General features: G+C 43.3%; 1 protein-coding gene across 31 annotated transcripts in view; it reads left to right on the top strand.

Moving 5' to 3' along the window:
* The window catches only part of elna (elastin a), a 49070-nt gene that overhangs the window by 15847 nt on the left and 15328 nt on the right, over positions 1 to 17895 (top strand). For 19 of the 31 annotated variants that reach the window (XM_030381077.1, XM_030381075.1, XM_030381078.1 and 16 more), the window contains exons 6-26: positions 5334 to 5447; positions 5529 to 5612; positions 6079 to 6120; positions 6219 to 6278; positions 6927 to 6962; positions 8080 to 8295; positions 8531 to 8617; positions 8740 to 8787; positions 8903 to 8965; positions 9111 to 9143; positions 9229 to 9306; positions 10428 to 10472; positions 10893 to 10982; positions 11083 to 11133; positions 11934 to 12101; positions 12228 to 12260; positions 13301 to 13453; positions 13690 to 13965; positions 14470 to 14652; positions 15432 to 15599; positions 16380 to 16532. In XM_030381077.1, coding sequence (XP_030236937.1) covers positions 5334 to 5447; positions 5529 to 5612; positions 6079 to 6120; positions 6219 to 6278; positions 6927 to 6962; positions 8080 to 8295; positions 8531 to 8617; positions 8740 to 8787; positions 8903 to 8965; positions 9111 to 9143; positions 9229 to 9306; positions 10428 to 10472; positions 10893 to 10982; positions 11083 to 11133; positions 11934 to 12101; positions 12228 to 12260; positions 13301 to 13453; positions 13690 to 13965; positions 14470 to 14652; positions 15432 to 15599; positions 16380 to 16532 — 2181 coding nt within the window. The remainder of the gene's footprint in view (positions 1 to 5333; positions 5448 to 5528; positions 5613 to 6078; positions 6121 to 6218; positions 6279 to 6926; positions 6963 to 8079; positions 8296 to 8530; positions 8618 to 8739; positions 8788 to 8902; positions 8966 to 9110; positions 9144 to 9228; positions 9307 to 10427; positions 10473 to 10892; positions 10983 to 11082; positions 11134 to 11933; positions 12102 to 12227; positions 12261 to 13300; positions 13454 to 13689; positions 13966 to 14469; positions 14653 to 15431; positions 15600 to 16379; positions 16533 to 17895) is intronic. The other 12 variants (XM_030381067.1, XM_030381061.1, XM_030381049.1 and 9 more) reach the window with 12 other exon arrangements.

Below are 17895 nucleotides of genomic sequence, written 5' to 3'. Positions count from 1 at the left end.
AGCTCTGTGGTTCCGCTCCAGCCTGATTACATATCTGTTGGCTGCGTGCAATGATATCAATGTTTATGTCACGACACGACAAGGCGTACATTTGCCCAGGACTCAATGAAACCCCGCAGTAAGGTCACCTGGCCCAGAAGTACTGTAGATGAATCAAGGCGTGTCAGGGTGGATGGAGTGTGCTGCAGAGTTAAAGGACTGGGAGAGTTCATACAAGGCAGACCGACGTCACCGGACCGGTTCAGCCTGACGTTGCTACGTTGCTGTAGCTCGTACCATCCAACATAAGTGTAATGTATTACACGTAATGCTTCAAATAGTTACCGTTAAGTTGGAGCTGTTTCTGAGAACCACCCCCCCCCCCTCACTGAATTGACGTGGGACATATGTGTTGACCAACGATGTGGGGTTTCACAACTCACTTCCTACGTTGCAAGATGGATAGCAGTGATGACCTAGTCCAGAAAGAAAAGACATACGAAAACACTGTGAGGGAAACCGAATCTAATGCTTCATGTCCAAAGCAGGGCTGACAGGTTTGAACCTGGAGTCCTCTGGTACAATAAATGGGGTGAAATCTTTGGGACACATCATTGAGTAATGCCGACGACTCCATGGAAAAAGTGGGAAACAGAAAAAGTGAAAACAATTCTTGGCTGTCTGATACCGTCCAGGAAAATAGAGAGAGGGAGAGTTTGTATGCATCGCTCTGAGTTTGTGAATTCTTAATTACTCCAACATGCTCCTAGATCTGCTTTTCATAGCCTTGTGCCGGTGACTGACAGCACGCAGGACCTGAAAGTGACAAGAAGCTGGGGAGGTCATGGGTGGAATTGTGTACGTCCCACTGTCTCACGCGATCTCGAATCAGTGCGGCATCTCCTTTTGCTTTAATCCGGATGAAAGCTGCCTTGTGTAACCTCACACGAATGGCACTCATCCAGCGATGTGAGGTTCAGCGCTCCTGGCGATGATTTGATACTGATAGAAATCTGGTGTCATGTCAGTGAATGGACATGATGACGACACGCTCGGTCGTTACAGTGAATTATGGGAACTGTGGGACCACCGTGGCCGAGTAATCTTTTCAGCTCACAATCGATCACAAACCCGTTTTTCTACTGTTTTCAACCAAAGTTTTTTTTTTTTTGTTGTTGATGCTCAGGCATTTGTACTTAACCATCATCACAGCATTTCCTTCAACCTAAAAGGCCTCCTAGCGCAAAACTGAACTCTCACCCTCTTACATTCTGATCAGTCTGTTGTGTGGACCTCTTTGATCATCTGTGATTTCGGAGAGCCTCACCGTCTGAGCTGATCCACCCTCTGACCTACCCCAAACAAACACACACACACGCGCACACACACACACACACACACACACACACACACACACACACACACACACACACACACACACACACACACACACACACACACACACACACACACACACACACACACAAACCTTTGCGTTGCTTTATATAATTATGAGACCATCCATTCTAAAAATGAACAATATATCTATTTATTTCAGACAAAAATACTCCTTGACATTTGAATTGTTCAGCTTGAGTTCTGCTTTGCACCAGCTTGCTGTTGGTTGATGAAGGAGATCATGGTTTAAATATTGTGTTTGGGGGTTCCTCACACCTCCTATGTTAAACAGCCTCACAATCGTCTGAGAATAAGGCAGAAAGAAACAAAGAGGGAGAAAGAGAGGGAAAGAAAGAAGTGGAGGTATGGGAGAGCCATAAAAAAACGAAGGAATGCAACATTGAAAACTCTGCTTTGATTAATGTTCTTATATTCCTCTGGTTTAGAAACAGAGGATTACCTTACTTAACCCTGTGGAGAGCAGGCAAGATGTTTTAGAGATGAGATTGAAACCAGATCGCCCGCGTTCACACTGGCGCACGTCCACCACTTGTGTTGGACATGGGTTTGAGATCATGTCCAGTGAAACAACCATCGCCATATTGTCTGGCCCATCTCAGCCCCAACATTGTGCTTCAGTAGTAACACCAACGCTGCTGGGCAGCGGGCACCGTAGGCCGTACGTTGCTCCAATCAGTTCTTCATCTCCGTGTCACGGCTGTTAGCAAAGACTTGCTCCTTTGTGCGTGCAAAACCTTTAGCTGACATCACTTTCACCACAATTAAAACGCTACGGTTGTGTTCATTCCTCCTCTATTTCCACGCCCGCACACAACTTAAACTCACAAGTCAACCTTCAGGTGTACTTGTCACTGTGTGGACGTGAAATCAAGTGGTGACTTGTGAATGGGAAAATATTTGAATTCAATCATTTTGTTACTTTTTTGGGACCTGAGCTGTAGGGAAAGTATGATGCAAGCGAGCAAAGTGCTGTTTTTCTTCCCAATTACCCCGGTGTCCAAGTTCTTTCTGTGCTGTGGCTTCAGGTTTCCGTCCCTTGTATCTCATTAACAACACGTTATGCATGATTCCAGGACACAAGCTGCTGGTTCACCCCATCAAGTAAAAATGCCTCGGTCTGGAAAATGTTCCGCATGGTGTCAGGAATGAACAGTTCCACTCTGCTTATTACTAGGAGGCAAGAATAATCCCTCATCTGTTGTGACGATCAGGACAGTCAGGGTGCAGTGTTTCCTTGGTGTAAGCCTTTGATTGCAAAAAACTAAACGAGGAAGGACTTCCAAAGACCTATGTGTGAGCTCTGTTTGTGTGAGGTGACGTACTGAAATAACGGCAGGGAAAACAAAGGCCGGCTTGTTGGGGCAGCTTGGTGTAAACAGATCCGAAACAGACCATCCGTATCCTTATTTTAAAATCAATCGAACAATATCATGCAAAGTGAAACGGCCAAAAGATATTCTGGCCAAATTCTCCTTTTGCTTGGAGCCTTAAAGAAGCATTGCTTACAATATGTTAATTAAATTGGCTTTGCTTTCAACGAACAATGAGGTGATTCCCTTGTTTTGAATGTTTTGCTTGTACTGTCCACCACATACACACACACATGGACACACACATGGACACACACACACACACACACACACACACACACACACACACACACACACACACACACACACACATACACACACACACACACACACACACACACACACACACACAGACACACACACACACACACACACACACACACACACACACACACACACACACACACACAAACAAACATGGCATCGTGCACGCATAGAGGGAGCAACTGTTTGCCTGCGTTGTGTCTCCTTTTCTCGGCCCAGACGTTTTAACCTACTATGTCAGTTGGTGCCCAACCCCGAACATGTTTTCACTGGGGTTCGCTATATGGCCCCACTCTTATCACCATTACAACCAGTCACCTGCCATGTCCAATGTCGAGTGATCGCTGAGATGCATTTGTCATGGCCTCGGACCATATATTCAATATAAGATGCACATGTGACCACAGGCCACAAGGCCTGAACCTCTTCTCAGTGTGCTCACATTCACTGCACACACTCCTTCTGTCTCTAGCTCGCTCCCTCCATCTCTCCCTGCCTCTCTCCCTCTCTCTCTCTTAGACAGAGACTCAGACATGTGTTGGTCTGGCTCGGATTTATCTCCCAAGCAACAGCTGCCAAATTCCCTCATTAAAACATTACTTTATAATACAACAGTCTCTTTGTAAGATAATACTTGCTTTCTCCCCCAATGCTTGTTCTATAACTTTAGATGCATCTACTTCTGCGGTTTTTGCAACACTTGCAATTTATGGGGATCCTTATATGTCTTAAGCCAGAGAAGCTGAAATCCAACAAAACCTTGGATCCATTTGCTTATAAGTCTTGTCTTACCTCGAGGTGAGTCTGGGGATGTTTAAGCACTCAAGGAGAGTCAAGCAGGAGATGTTGACGGAGATGGATTATTGTTGGTCATCTAGTTTAGATTGAGCTCATGTTGCACTGAGTAGTGCATTATGGGTGTGCCAAGCACCAGGCAAGGTCAGCAATACACTTGTTTTGACTGGGTTTTGAACCAGCACACTTCCATGTGTCGGTTTGTCTGAACCGTCTCTCTCCCTCTCCCTCTCCCTCTCCCTCTCTCTCTCCCTCTCTCCCTCTCCCCCTCTCCCTCCCCCTCCCCCTCTCCCTCTCCCCCCCCTCCCCCTCTCCCCCCCCTCTCCCTCTCCCCCTCCCCCTCCCCCTCTCCCTCTCCCCCTCCCCCCCCCCCCCCCCCCCCCCTCTCTCTCTCTCTCTCTCTCTCTCTCTCTCTCTCTCTCTCTCTCTCTCTCTCTCTCTCTCTCTCTCTCTCTCTCTCTCTCTCTCTCTCTCTCTCTCTATGTAAGGGTGCAATCTTGCCATAGAAATGTGGCAATCAATGGTTGAATAGGGAGATCATCCGTTAACAATTGGACCAATTTTTTACCATCCATCTGTTGTGTTGCTCCATAGTAAAAGCACTGACAGAACCGCAGTTTATATGCCTTGATAGCAGTATAGCATCAGCCCTTTTACAGACAGTTTTAAGAAGCCAAGAGAGATTTCTTTGTATCAAGATTGTATCCATAAGATTATATCAGAGATCTTTCTCTCCATATAAACACAAGATCTCAAGTCCCTTGGCCCAGTTTATCCATATAATTGTGCATAACAGAAAAAGTTGAAGGTTCTTGCGTCAAAAGTGCACACTGCCAAAAGTTAAGTTGACTTAAAACACAAACTACATTGAGGCACAAATTAAGTTTTCCAGCTTCTAAACATTATTCAATGTCCTCAAATCTATGTCGTGAGGTCTAGTCCCATGTTGTTATTTTGCAGCATCTCTTGGTTTTTGAGTGTATATTAGTGGTTAGATCACTTTGTCTGTATTATTTTCCCTTCCGTGCTTCTCTTTCCAGCATCTCACAGTTCGTGTCAGTGTACAAAGTCCATGCTGGGATAGAACTCTATTCATGCATAGCAGCTTTGGGAAGGAGATGATTTTCCTCCCATGGCCACTCTGAAGAATCTCCAGACTATGTTGCTGCGGCAAGCGTTTTAAACTACGTTTTCGCCTCAACTGTGCAAAAACCGAAATTGCTCCCTCTGGTGTTTGTAGTCAGACAGGCAGACGGACAGGAACATCCGTGAGAGAAAGTACGGGTCTGGAATACAACCCTGTCGTTCGGCCAAAACTCCAACGAATTTTTCATGAGGAACCAAGGAAATATCCCAGGTTTAACTTAAAGTACAGTCTGCAAAAAATGATTTAGCATTGATTCGTCAGAATATGAAGCACAGGCCAAGGGAAGTATTAAATCAGTTTGAATGTGCTAAAATACTGATAATTCTCACTGCAACCATCCATATCTCTCCATGTCTTAGGCTATGGGAACCTCGGTGCTGGGGGTCTAGGTGCTGGGGGTCTAGGTGCTGGTGGTCTAGGGGCTGGAGGTCAAGGGGCCGGAGGTCTTGGGGCTGGTGGAGTCGGAGCAGGAGGTATGTGGTAGAGGGGGTAATCGCCTGTTCAAAAGCAGGGTTGTCCTTCACTAAGCCTTGCTCCTTGTATCTCCTCTAAAGGTGGCTACGGTGGATACGGAGGGCCCGTTGGTGGAGCAGGTGGCTTTTTCCCTGGTGGAGCGGGGCAGAAGGGTCCTAAACCAGGTATTAGATAGCCTTCTTGTATAGTAGCTTTCTCCTGTCACATCCTTATTGCATGAACCCTTAATGAGCGGTTGATGAAACGGCAATGCTGATACAAACCTCAAATCCTGTATAGTTTTCTTTTTGGACTTTTGATAACTGAGTGTTAATTTGAGTTTTGCCAAATCCACACACACTTCCATCAGCAGGGAACACTTTTCTCACCCTGCCCCCCTGACTTGATGGCAATGTTTCTTGCTAACCAAATAGCTGCTCAGCACTTTGGAGACCAAGCACCAGCTTCTCACCACCAGTGATAGCTGATAGGGCTTCTAATGCAAAACTCAGCTGGTTGGTTGGCAGCTTGAACCGTCAGCCTGCAGCGAAGATCCGCCTCCCACCCCAAGTCATAAATCGGGGTTATTACACAGACAAAATGTCCAATTCAAACCAAGCCACCTGTGTCTCATTAACATTTCTCCCTCAGGCTATGGAGCACATGGCGTGCGTCTAGGTGGACTATACCCAGGTTTAAAAACAACACAGGTCGACACTCTGATCAATAACTAATACGTCCCCCGCTGTATCTTTGACGCCACCTCCGTCTTCACCACTGTGTCTCTCTAGGCTACGGGGGAGTCTTGCCAGGAGCCGGGTTGGGAGGCGCTGGTCTGCAGCCAGGCCTAGGTAACGTAAACATTAGAGACTGCACCTTACACAGTCGGTGTCCCCAAGGGACGTGTGGCTGTATTCATGGATTGATCTATTATTTTCAATCCAGGAATGTAGCGTTAGATGCTTAGAGATAGCCTCTCTTAGAGATAGTGTCTCTCAGCCACTCTGCACTCTCTTATAGCCATTCTTTAATCTCCAGTAGCCTCTCTGCATTCTCCAGTAACCACTCTATACTCCTTTATAGCCACTCTTCACTCTCCAGTAGCCTCTCTGAACTCTCCCATTGTCACTCTTTACTTTCACGCTCTGTACTCAATTCACTATTGTTTGTCTGGTTTATTTTGCTCAGCCTCACATGTGAGTCACTTTGAATCAAAGCTCTAAATGCTAATTGCTAAATGATGACATGGAAATGTAATTTAAATGGAAACAGAGCAGAAAGTACAGAATTATGGAATTTGGTAAACAAATTAAAATGATCCAGCGTAATCCTTTCCTTTATTCTCTTGATCTTCCTTCATCCCAATAACAGTAACAAAATGATGTTCTAACCGTCAATATATTTACTAGTAAAAGCGGTCATTGGCAGTTGTAGTCGTATTAATACTAAAGTCAATAATAAGTATTATTTATCTGACTCTCTGATCGTCCTTTTCACAGGCGCAGGAGTCAAAGGTCCCAAACCACCGAAAGGAGGTAAGCTGACCCTCCTCTTCTTTCATTTCCAAAATGTTTCTTTCGATTTGCTAAATACTTACACATCCCTCAACGGTCCCATTCATGCTGATTTTGATTCAGCAAAAAGTAGGATCTGTCTGTCTTGGTTGTGTATAGGAAAGAGGTGATCAATTCCAGAATGGGTTCTAATTCATCAGTTTTTTGCAGAGGTGTTCCAGGTTCCCAAGGTGAACTTTCTTTGAACATCTGGATGTTGTAATTAGCACCAAGCCAGATGTGCAACTAATGAGGCAAATCAACTGACCTCAATACAATGGAAAAACATGGCAGAACATGTAACTTTCCACCTGAAACGTTCCACCTTGCTTTTCTCTCTTGGGTCTGCAATGTTTTATTTTTCTTTATTGCTATACTATTGGAAGGCATATATTTTCCATGTTGCCAATTTATTAGTAATATAACCAGCAATGCTTGGCAAACAAGTTTACATTAGTTAACTTTTATTACCTTTGGATAGTTTGAGGACACATGAGCTTATTTTTAACGTCTTATTAAGCATACAGTCATAATATGAGACAAATCAAAATCCTGTACTTCAGCATTGGTTGACAAACTAGGAGTTTTCGGTTCCAACCTCAGTGATCCGAACAAGATGTATGAGAAAACAATAACATTACATTGCTTTGGAAAACTCTTCTATCTTACGCCAAACAATCGCTGCAGACCACATACTTACAACCAGTAGACTGGAAGCCCTTTGGGCAAAGTATTAGATTCAACATGGAAGAGGAAGGTTAAACAAACAGGCCGGTGTGTTTAATACGGCTGTAAAGCATTATTGAGCAAGAGGCCGACATCTTATTTCCTAGCCAGAGAAATGAAGCATTTAATGATGGATATGGGGTTGACGTCCTATCCCTGCTGGCTCCCACTGCTGGACCCAAAGTCAGACAGAATTGTTGTTTTAACACAGGGATCCCAAGTTCTCACTCCAGTAATCACTCTCACTCTCACTACAGTCACTTCTGTGGTCCTTCTGAACCATTGCTCCGTAAATAGTTAAAAAATATTTTCCTCAATATCTGTATTACTCCTTTTACCTTGCAACAGACTCAATGTAAACTGGTTTCCACAGGATATGGGCCTGGTGGTGCTGGATACGGGCCAGGCGGTGCAGGATATGGGCCTGGTGGTGCAGGATACGGGCCTGGTGGTGCTGGATACGGGCCAGGCGGTGCAGGATATGGGCCTGGTGGTGCAGGATACGGGCCTGGGGGTGCAGGATACGGGCCTGGGGGTGCAGGATACGGGCCTGGGGGTGCTGGAACCGGAGCTGCAGTTCCTGCTGGAGGTATAAATACTGGTTAATGAACAGTTTGAATTGTTATAAATGAAAAAAAATGTGCCTTGATCACTTTGAAAGAAAACACACATGCCGGCTCATGCACACATATTCGCACAATACGTGGTCAAATGATGTAATCAAAAAAAGGATGTCTGGTTAGAGGCCGCTGCCAGCTGTGTTGAATCAAGGCTCAGGATTGGATTTGCACCTTCAATTGTGTTTCATGTTGGTGTTTTGGTAGTGCCTGTCATTCCCCAGACGGGACTGCCGGGAGGAGTCAATCCTGCTGCTGCAGCTGCTGCTGCTAAGAAAGCTGCAAAACTGCCAGGTTTGGACAGACACAAACATACACCTACATCCTCTGAAGATTCACCTCATTTCAGATCTCATTCACTCACAGTAATATAAACTTCATGTAACACATATCTTGTGTCTCATTGGCTGTGTCAGGTGTTGGCCTGCCTGGCCTGTACCAAGGAGGCCTCGTACCAGGACAAGGTAGGAATAGTCCCCGCTTGTTTATTGGTTATCGTGTGCCTGGATCCTGTAGTTTCTGGTTCATGTGAACTTGGTTCCTCATGCATTGTGACTGGCCCATTGTGTGTCTATCCAGGGTTCGGTGGTCTTGGAGTTCTCCCCGGGGTAGCCACTGGCACTGGACTAAACCCTAAATCACGTACGGAGACATAATTATACAACTTGGCAGCGCAATAATGCTTTTTTTTCCCATGATATCAAATATACTGCTAACTGAGGGTGTCTGGCTGTAAAAGGCAAGCGATGACGATTTGAAACCCTCATCTTGATTTGTATCTCCATAGTTCCCGGCGGAGGTCAGGGAGGAGCAGGCACAGGTAATCATATCTTCACTCGCACATTAAAACGCAGGACTTTAGGTAGTATGAGTCATACACTTAGAGCCACTTCATTCCAATACAGCAGGAGGCCGTGGCTACGGTGGACCAATGCAACCCGGGGTGTTCCATGGATATCCGCTCAAAACACCCAAAGTGCCAGGTAAAAAAAAAGAAAATCCTTAATCCTCTGGTATGAACAGAAAAAAGCAAGTCTGGTAGCAGCCAGGCCTCTGCTGGCAGCCAGGCAGCCTCTCCTGCGGCCACCGCTGGAAACCGCTGTTGGTGTACAGCTCTAGCCCCTCTAGTGTAAAGGCCATCTCTGGCCAGTGGCCTCTCACCTGGGTACCTTTCCCAGGATGTGCATGGTGGGTGTATCAATGGGTTTATCACTGCTGAGGAAGAGGCGTATTAGTGATAATGGCAACAACACAACCGCTACAACAACGCTTCTGAACACTACTTGGTTACTGCTGTTACAGATTAGACATGGCCATCCCTTGACTGTTCCCGTCAAGGTCCAGAGTGTGATACTGTGTGTTATTTCAGCCGACGGTCACAGGGGGAAGAATGCCATGTTGGCCTTCAAACTGTTTCTGTTCAGCGTCTGATATGACCATACGGCAGTCAAACATAAACTTGCAGATTATTGAGGTGTTCTTAAATCTGTCTTCTTTATCATGTTAACAATATTGGTTTTATTAAAAAAATATTGGATGACATTGATGAGACTGTAAAAAAAAATGTAATTGAGATGGATGGAAATAAGTATGATCATCTAAACATAAACTCTTCTGTAAGCTATTATAGAACTGCGGTGAATGTTTTCTAGGTTCTGGTGCTTCCAGATTTGGAAGTGCCAGACGGCTTTTCAAGTCGTACTGTCTGTTATTTATCTGCAATATAAGGCAATATATTTTCAGCATATCAGCATATGTGATTGATTCGAACAAAGCTGAACTTAAATGTCTGTGTTAGGAACTTGCTATCTTAACACTAGGTCACACACATTAAGGTGGGTCACACCCCCTGAATGTTGAATGCTCCAAGTAATAATACACAATTATGTGGTCTTATATCATCAATCTGGAGAGTTCACTCTCTATTGTAATTTGAGATAATAACTTGCAGTTTGAAATATTGACAATGAACTGCATAATTGCAGTCTAATATGCGGTTTTATTTTCTGCCTTATATGGGATAATGTGGTGGGTACATTCTTCTTGTACTTTGCATGTTTGCTCATGTGTATACGCACAGACGGTTTCTTTTGTCTGTCTTCAGGTGCCTATGGAGCAAAGAAAGCTGCTGGTGGCAAAGTTCCATATGGTATGTACACGTGTATACCTACACTCCAACAGTTTGCTCTGGTTATATCGTATATCGTTATATCGGAGAACATGAAAAATGTAGATAATGATAGATAATCACCATAATCAAAGAGCTGTAACCAGGCTTAAGATTTGGCATGGGGACGTTGCCATGAGGATTCAGCAAGCCGACAACATGAGCCTTTGCTGAATAGAACAACGCCTTCATCTCACCAAGTGCTGTACATTTCAACATGTACAGAACTGGGTTACTGCGTTAAAGGGAGATGTAAACATCTCTTTAACATTGTCAATAAAAATACTTTTCATAATGGAATTGAAAATGAACATTATATTTAGCGGAATGGAACAAAAAAAGACAGGTTTTGAAATGTTCTTGACGAGAAGTGTCATGTGTGATACCGACCCTGTGTGTCAGGCTATGGGGGCTTCGGGACCGGGGGAGCTGGCAGTCTTCCTGGTGGGCAAGGAGGTGCCGGGTCCAACCCAGGGTACCCCATCGGAACCGGTGGGGGTTTTCGCTTTTCATCCATGAAGTGAAGAGGAGTGGAATAACGTTTGGAGGTATTGTTGGGCAGTGTCTCATGCTGTTGTTGTCCTGCCTGCAGGCGTGGGCGCTGGAGGAATCTCACCGGCCCAGGCTAAAGCTGCCAAATACGGTAACATCTACTTTATTAAGGCTCTTTATTGTTGGCTTTATTGTCTTAACATTTACAATGAGCACGAATTGTTCTGCATGCCTACAGGTTTCTCTTGAAATATACACGTTAAACTCACCTTAAAGTTCATTTTTAAAATAAAAAAATCTTTTAAATGAAACAAATTAAATTTTTTAAAACTTGTTTCATTAACATACATTAATAGTACAAAATATAAGTCATATTTACATCATACTTATATATCGCTTGACCCCCATTAACCTCTAACTTTTTCAGATTTATTTTTTAAATTTGTGTAATACAAGAAATTGGCGCTTTCCTTTTAGTTGGGTACTCAATTGACTATGAGCGTTGGCGCGGCATTTGAAAGAATTTCTCAAGGTACCGAACTAGCTCCTTCAATGCTTCGCCCTCTACCACACTGTTTGGCAGCATATCGGTCTCTCATATCAGTCTCAATCGTTCAGCACACCAGCTGGGTGATGGCCTCGGACCGGTGTGCGGTACACTTTCCCTCCCCGGATAGCAGCAACGTGCTCTTTGTCTGAGAGCCATCCACGGACATTATACCCTGTTGCTTGTGGCACAGCATATTGCTAGTATTACTTCTAAACTGAATAGTAGACTCACACATTATACATTTGACTTTGTTGCTTTTCTGGAGGAAATGTATAGCATTTATAGTATATAGTTTCTAATATAATGTGTTTGTATAGTATTCATGGTGTATAGTTACTAATATAATGTGTATGTATAGTATACATAGTGTATAGTTAATATTAGACTGTGTATGTATGTAGGTGTGGCTGCGGGTGCAGTGCCAGGTGGTGTACCGGGAGCTGGAGGTGTCTACCCAGGACAAGCCTACCCCGGTCAGGCCTACCCAGGACAACAGCCAGGGCAAGCCTACCCAGGACAAGCGTATCCAGGACAGCAGCCAGGGCAAGGAGGTATACCACTATACTATGGTGGGCGTTCAAACCTTTGAACTTTTCTTACAATTAACTTGTCCGTCTTCTACCTTCTGTCCCTGTAGCATTATGAAAAGCTCATCTAATAACTGAATCGAGTTTAACAATCTGGTTTTTGAACAGGTTACGGAGCTAGTGCAAAGGCAGCTAAATACGGTACGACCTGAATTGTGAAATACATTTCACAATGCTTTTACACTAGTCAACACATAAATATTTGTCTTCAAAATATATCTTTTTTCCAAAGCAACGAAATGTTCTTTACACAATGAAATTACAATCATTACATTCACTTACTATTCTCCAAAAAAAAGCCATTCGCATTATTCACAATGTGAGATATCTGGATCACACTAACCCACTATTCATACGGTCAAAATTATTAAAATTCACAGATCTGGTGGAATTTCAAACCACACAGATAATGTTTAAGGCTAAAATCAACATATTACCCTTAAACATACAAAAATTATTCAGTGATCGTGAGGGGGGTTATAATTTAAGGGGAAAATTAAATTTCAAAGCGAACAGCGTCCGTACGACCAGGAAAATGTTTTGTATTTCAATATGTGGTGTAAGACTGTCGAACAGTTTGAGTGGGGAGATCAAGGAATGTCCAAACATTAATCAGTTTAAAATAAAATACAAAGAATTGATTTTTACAAGGTACAGGGATGAAGAAGGTGTCTAACATAGTGTATATGTTTTCATGCATGTATATATTGAGCAATCACTTTAGAATATTGAATGTTTAATTAGATATTATTAAAAGATAACTTGACAATATTATTAGATAAATACGCAGGTAGTAATGAATTGTATCATATTGTAAACTAATGTATATTAATATGCAATTCTTTTTTGATGATTATTATATAAGGAAGCTAATCATTATAGATAAATAAATTAGGAAGAAGGGGTGAGATTAAATAAGTTTTCTTCTTCTCACCCCTTTTCGAACAGGTAAAGCAAGTGTAAGACAGTTTCTTCTTTTGTGGTTTTCATTGTGTGTAAACATTACTTTATTGTAACTGTCCACTTGTTTCATTTATTTGATTATTTATTATTATTATTTTTTATTATTATTTACTTGTTTGAAATAAAAAAAATTTCAATTCAATTCAAATTAACATACACAATATTTGTATTGATATCAAATATCTTATTGCGATGATTTTTCTGTGCGTGCTTGACAGGTCTTCCAGGGGCAGGGGCGGTCCCGGGTGCTGGGGTAGTGGCTGGAGGTGCAGGCCTCCCTGGGGGAGTCCCAGGAGGAGTCCCTGGAGGAGTCCCTGGAGGAGTCCCAGGAGCTGGGGGGTATTCAGCAGCGGCTAAAGCTGCTAAATATGGTAAGAAGGCCTCGACGAGTAAACAACGCAGCACGGCATATTAACACCAAGACCTAATTAATAATGAATTAACATGAACTCATTAATTCATATTCATCAATATGAATATATATATATATACTACGATATATATACTACATATGAATCTATGCCAGATACGTCATTTGTGGTGTAGTAATCCTACCCTGCTGGCCCAGCTCCTACTTGTAGACCTACTTGTACCATGTCCACCACAGGAATAGGAGGAGCTGGTCTCGGAGCCGGAGGATACAACCCCGCAGCAGGGGGATACAACCCCGCAGCAGGGGGATACAACCCCGCAGCCGGAGGATACAACCCTGGAGCAGGGGGATACAACCCTGGAGCAGGGGGATACAACCCTGCAGCAGGGGGATACAACCCAGCAGCAGGGGGATACAACCCAGCAGCAGGGGGATACAACCCAGCAGCAGGAGGATACAACCCTGCAGCCGGGGGATACAACCCTGCTGCCGCCAAAGCTGCTAAATATGGTGGGTAAAAACAAACTGAAAGCAAGCAAACACAAACACATAAACAGAGAGAGACCCATCACAGTACCTGGTGGTGTACCATGAGGAGGAGGAGGGTATTCACCAGCGGCTAAAGCTGACACATATGTTCTAGCTATCTTTGTTGTGGTCATCTATGGTGTAGTAATACATTGTGTTGTAATCTGTGGTGTAGTAATCATAATCTATTAATGTTCTCTTATCTATGTTGTATTAATCTTCATGTATAGTGTAGTGATGCATGATGTAATATTCATGTTATTGTGTTATTGTGTAGTAATCTTCCTATTTAGTGTAGTGATGTAGTAATATATGTATTCAATGTTGTATTAATCTTCATATATAGTGTAGTGATATATGATGCATTCATATATTTAATATGCGGTGTAGTAATTTATGATCTAGTAATATATGTAATCTATGGTGAAGTTATCCTATGTTGGCCCATCTCTTAAGCAGGACCTACTTGTATCATGTCCACCCTAGGACTAGGAGGAGCAGGTCTCGGAGCAGGAGTAGGGCCAGGAGCAGGTGGACAAGTTGCAGGAGGACCAGGGGCAGGCCTCGGGGGAAGAGGAGTCGGAGCCGGAGGATACAACCCCGCTGCCGGAGGATACAACCCCGCTGCCGGAGGATACAACCCCGCTGCCGCCAAAGCTGCTAAATATGGTGGGTAAAACAAACTGAAAGCAAGCAAACACAAACGCATAAACAGAGAGAGACACACCCATCACAGTACCTGCTGGTGTACCATGAGGGGTAGGAGGGTATTCACCAGCGGCTAGAGCTGCAGCATATCTTTAGCTATCTTTTGTGTGCTAATCTATTGTATAGCAATCTATGGTAATCAATGCTGTAGTAATCTATGGTGTAGTTATCAAAGGTCTAGTTATATATTGTGTGGCTCTATGGAGTGTTCATCTATGATGTGGTATACCATGGTGTAATGATCTATGGTGTGGTTATCTATGTTTTAGTTATCTATGCTGTCGTCATTTATGACATGGCAATCTATTGTACAGTTATCTTTGATGTAGTTATCTATGATATAGTAATCTATCGTGCAGTAATCTATGGCGTGGTGCTATATGTTGTAGTAATCTATTGTATTGTTGTATATTGTTTTGCAATCTATGGTGTTGTAATCTATAATTGCTAATCTATGGTGTCGTAATCTAAAGTGTAGTAATCTATGGTTTAATAATCTGTAGTTTAGTAATCTATGATAAAGTAATCTGTGGTTGTTCTGTGACCACAGTACGAAGATACAGAAGCTGTAGAATCGGTAGTGAGAGTCTCTGTGTCCCTCCATGCTACAGACCCTCACACTACTAGCCGCGGTGTACTGCTACTACTCAACAATCATGTATCACGATGGGATTAGATGTACTGTTCACATAGACTAAAATCAATCAGTTACACACTATACTGACACCCTTCCACTATAGGACCTGGAGGAGCAGGCCTCGGAACAGGAGGACTAGGGGCAGGAGGAGTAGGACCAGGAGGAGTAGGACCAGGAGGAGTAGGACCAGGAGGAGCAGGCCTTGGAGCAGGAGGATACAACCCCGCTGCCGGAGGATACAACCCTGCTGCCGCCAAAGCTGCTAAATATGGTGGTTAAAAACAAACTGAAAGCAAGCAAACACAGACCCATAAACAGAGAGAGACACATCACAGTACCTAGTGGTGTACCACGAGGAGGAGGAGGGTATTCACCAGCGGCTAGAACTGCAGCATATGCTTTAGCTATCTTTTGTGTGCTAATCTATTGTATAGCAATCTATGGTGAGGTAATCAATGCTGTAGTAATCTATGGTGTAGTTATCAAAGGTCTAGTTATATATTGTGTGGCTCTATGGAGTGTTCATCTATGATGTGGTATACCGTGGTGTAATGATCTATGGTGTGGTTATCTATGTTTTAGTTATCTATGCTGTCGCCATTTATGGCATGGCAATCTATTGTACAGTTATCTTTGATGTAGTTATCTCTGATATAGTAATCTATCGTGCAGTAATCTATGGCGTGGTACTATGTTTTAGTAATCTATCGTATTGTTGTATATTGTTTAGCAATCTATGGTGTTGTAATCTATAATTGCTAATCTACGGTGTCGTAATCTAAAATGTAGTAATCTATGGTTTAATAATCTGTAGTTTAGTAATCTATGATAAAGTAATCTGTGGTTGTTCTGTGACCACAGTACGAAGATACAGAAGCTGTAGAATCGGTAGTGAGAGTCTCTGTGTCCCTCCATGCTACAGACCCTCACACTAACAACCGCGGTGTACTGCTACTACTCAACAATCATGTATCACGATGGGATTAGATGTACTGTTCACATAGACTAAAATCAATCAGTTACACACTATACTGACACCCTTCCACTATAGGACCTGGAGGAGCAGGCCTCGGAACAGGAGGACTAGGGGCAGGAGGAGTAGGACCAGGAGGAGTAGGACCAGGAGGAGCAGGCCTTGGGGCAGGAGGATACAACCCCGCTGCCGGAGGATACAACCCTGCTGCCGCCAAAGCTGCAAAATATGGTGGTTAAAAACAAACTGAAAGCAAGCAAACACAGACACATAAACAGAGAGAGACCCATCACAGTACCTGCTGGTGTACCATGAGGAGGATGCTATAGCTCAGGGGTCACCAACACAGAGGCGTGATCAACGGGCCTAGTTCAACTGACTCTTTTACGCGATTGGCTTTTTTTTTGTGAGAAATCATTGACATGATCAGTGTCTTCTACAACGGAGTATTAGGGCCACACATGAAGAAAAAAAATATTTTTGCCGTGACGAGATTCAACTTTAAAGTCAACATGTCGACATTAAACTCGAAATGTCGTGAATAAAGTTGAAATGTCATGTCGACTTTAATCTCGACATGTCGACTTAAAACTGGAAATGTTGATAATAAAGTTGAAACATCATATCGACTTTAATCTCGATGTGTCCATTTTCTGTTCCTCTGTCAGCACGCAGACGCTCCAGGCATCCTCCAAAGCGTGCAGCGGATGACACGAAGTAGTCATCCGCTGAAGTAGTGCGGCATTGCCATCAGTGGTTGCATTGACGGTTTTAGTCGCTATATTGTTTGGATGGAGGCCTACACCACAAACAATGACCCCAGGGTTATTGCCGACTACTTCGTGTCATCCGCTGCACGCTTGGGAGAATGCCCGGAGTGTCTGCGTGCTGACAGAGGAACGAAAAATGGACACGTAGAGATTAAAGTCGATATGATGTCTCAACTTTATTCTCGACATTTCGAGTTTAATGTCCACATGTTGACTTTAAAGTCGACGTGTCGATTTTAATCTCGTCACGGCAAAAATATTTTTTTTCTTCACGTGTGGCCCTAATACTCCGTCGTAGTCTTCACATAGATGAGCATCATTAATCATTAATAATAATATATAACTAAAGGCAAACTGAAAAAAAAATTATTTCAGAAGAGTATATCGAACTGGGTGCCCTTCGTATGACTCAGTAGCACCCATGAAGTAGCTCTCAGGTTCAAAAAGGTTGGTGACCTCTGGTATAGCTATTCATGGTGTGGTCATCTTTAGTGTGGTCATCTATGGTGTTGTAAACTATGGTTTGGTAATTGTTGGTGTAGTAATCAATGGTGTTGTCATATATTGTGTGGCACTCCATGGAGCGTTAATCTTTGGTGTGCTAAACCATGGTGTAAGGATCTATGTGTTTTTCGCTATGGTATCGTAATTTATGGTACAGCTATCTATGGTTGAGTTATTAATGTCGTACTATATGGTATGTTAAACTATGGTGTTGTACTCTATGTTGGTGTAATCTATGATGAAATAATTGATAGTACAGCTATCTTTGATATCGTAATCAAGCTTGCAGTGCCAGTAATCTATGGTGTTGTATTATCTGG

The sequence above is a fragment of the Gadus morhua genome, chromosome 16 (assembly GCF_902167405.1).
Source record: "Gadus morhua chromosome 16, gadMor3.0, whole genome shotgun sequence".
Lineage (NCBI taxonomy): Eukaryota > Metazoa > Chordata > Actinopteri > Gadiformes > Gadidae > Gadus > Gadus morhua.
This window is presented reverse-complemented; position numbering and strand designations above follow the sequence as displayed.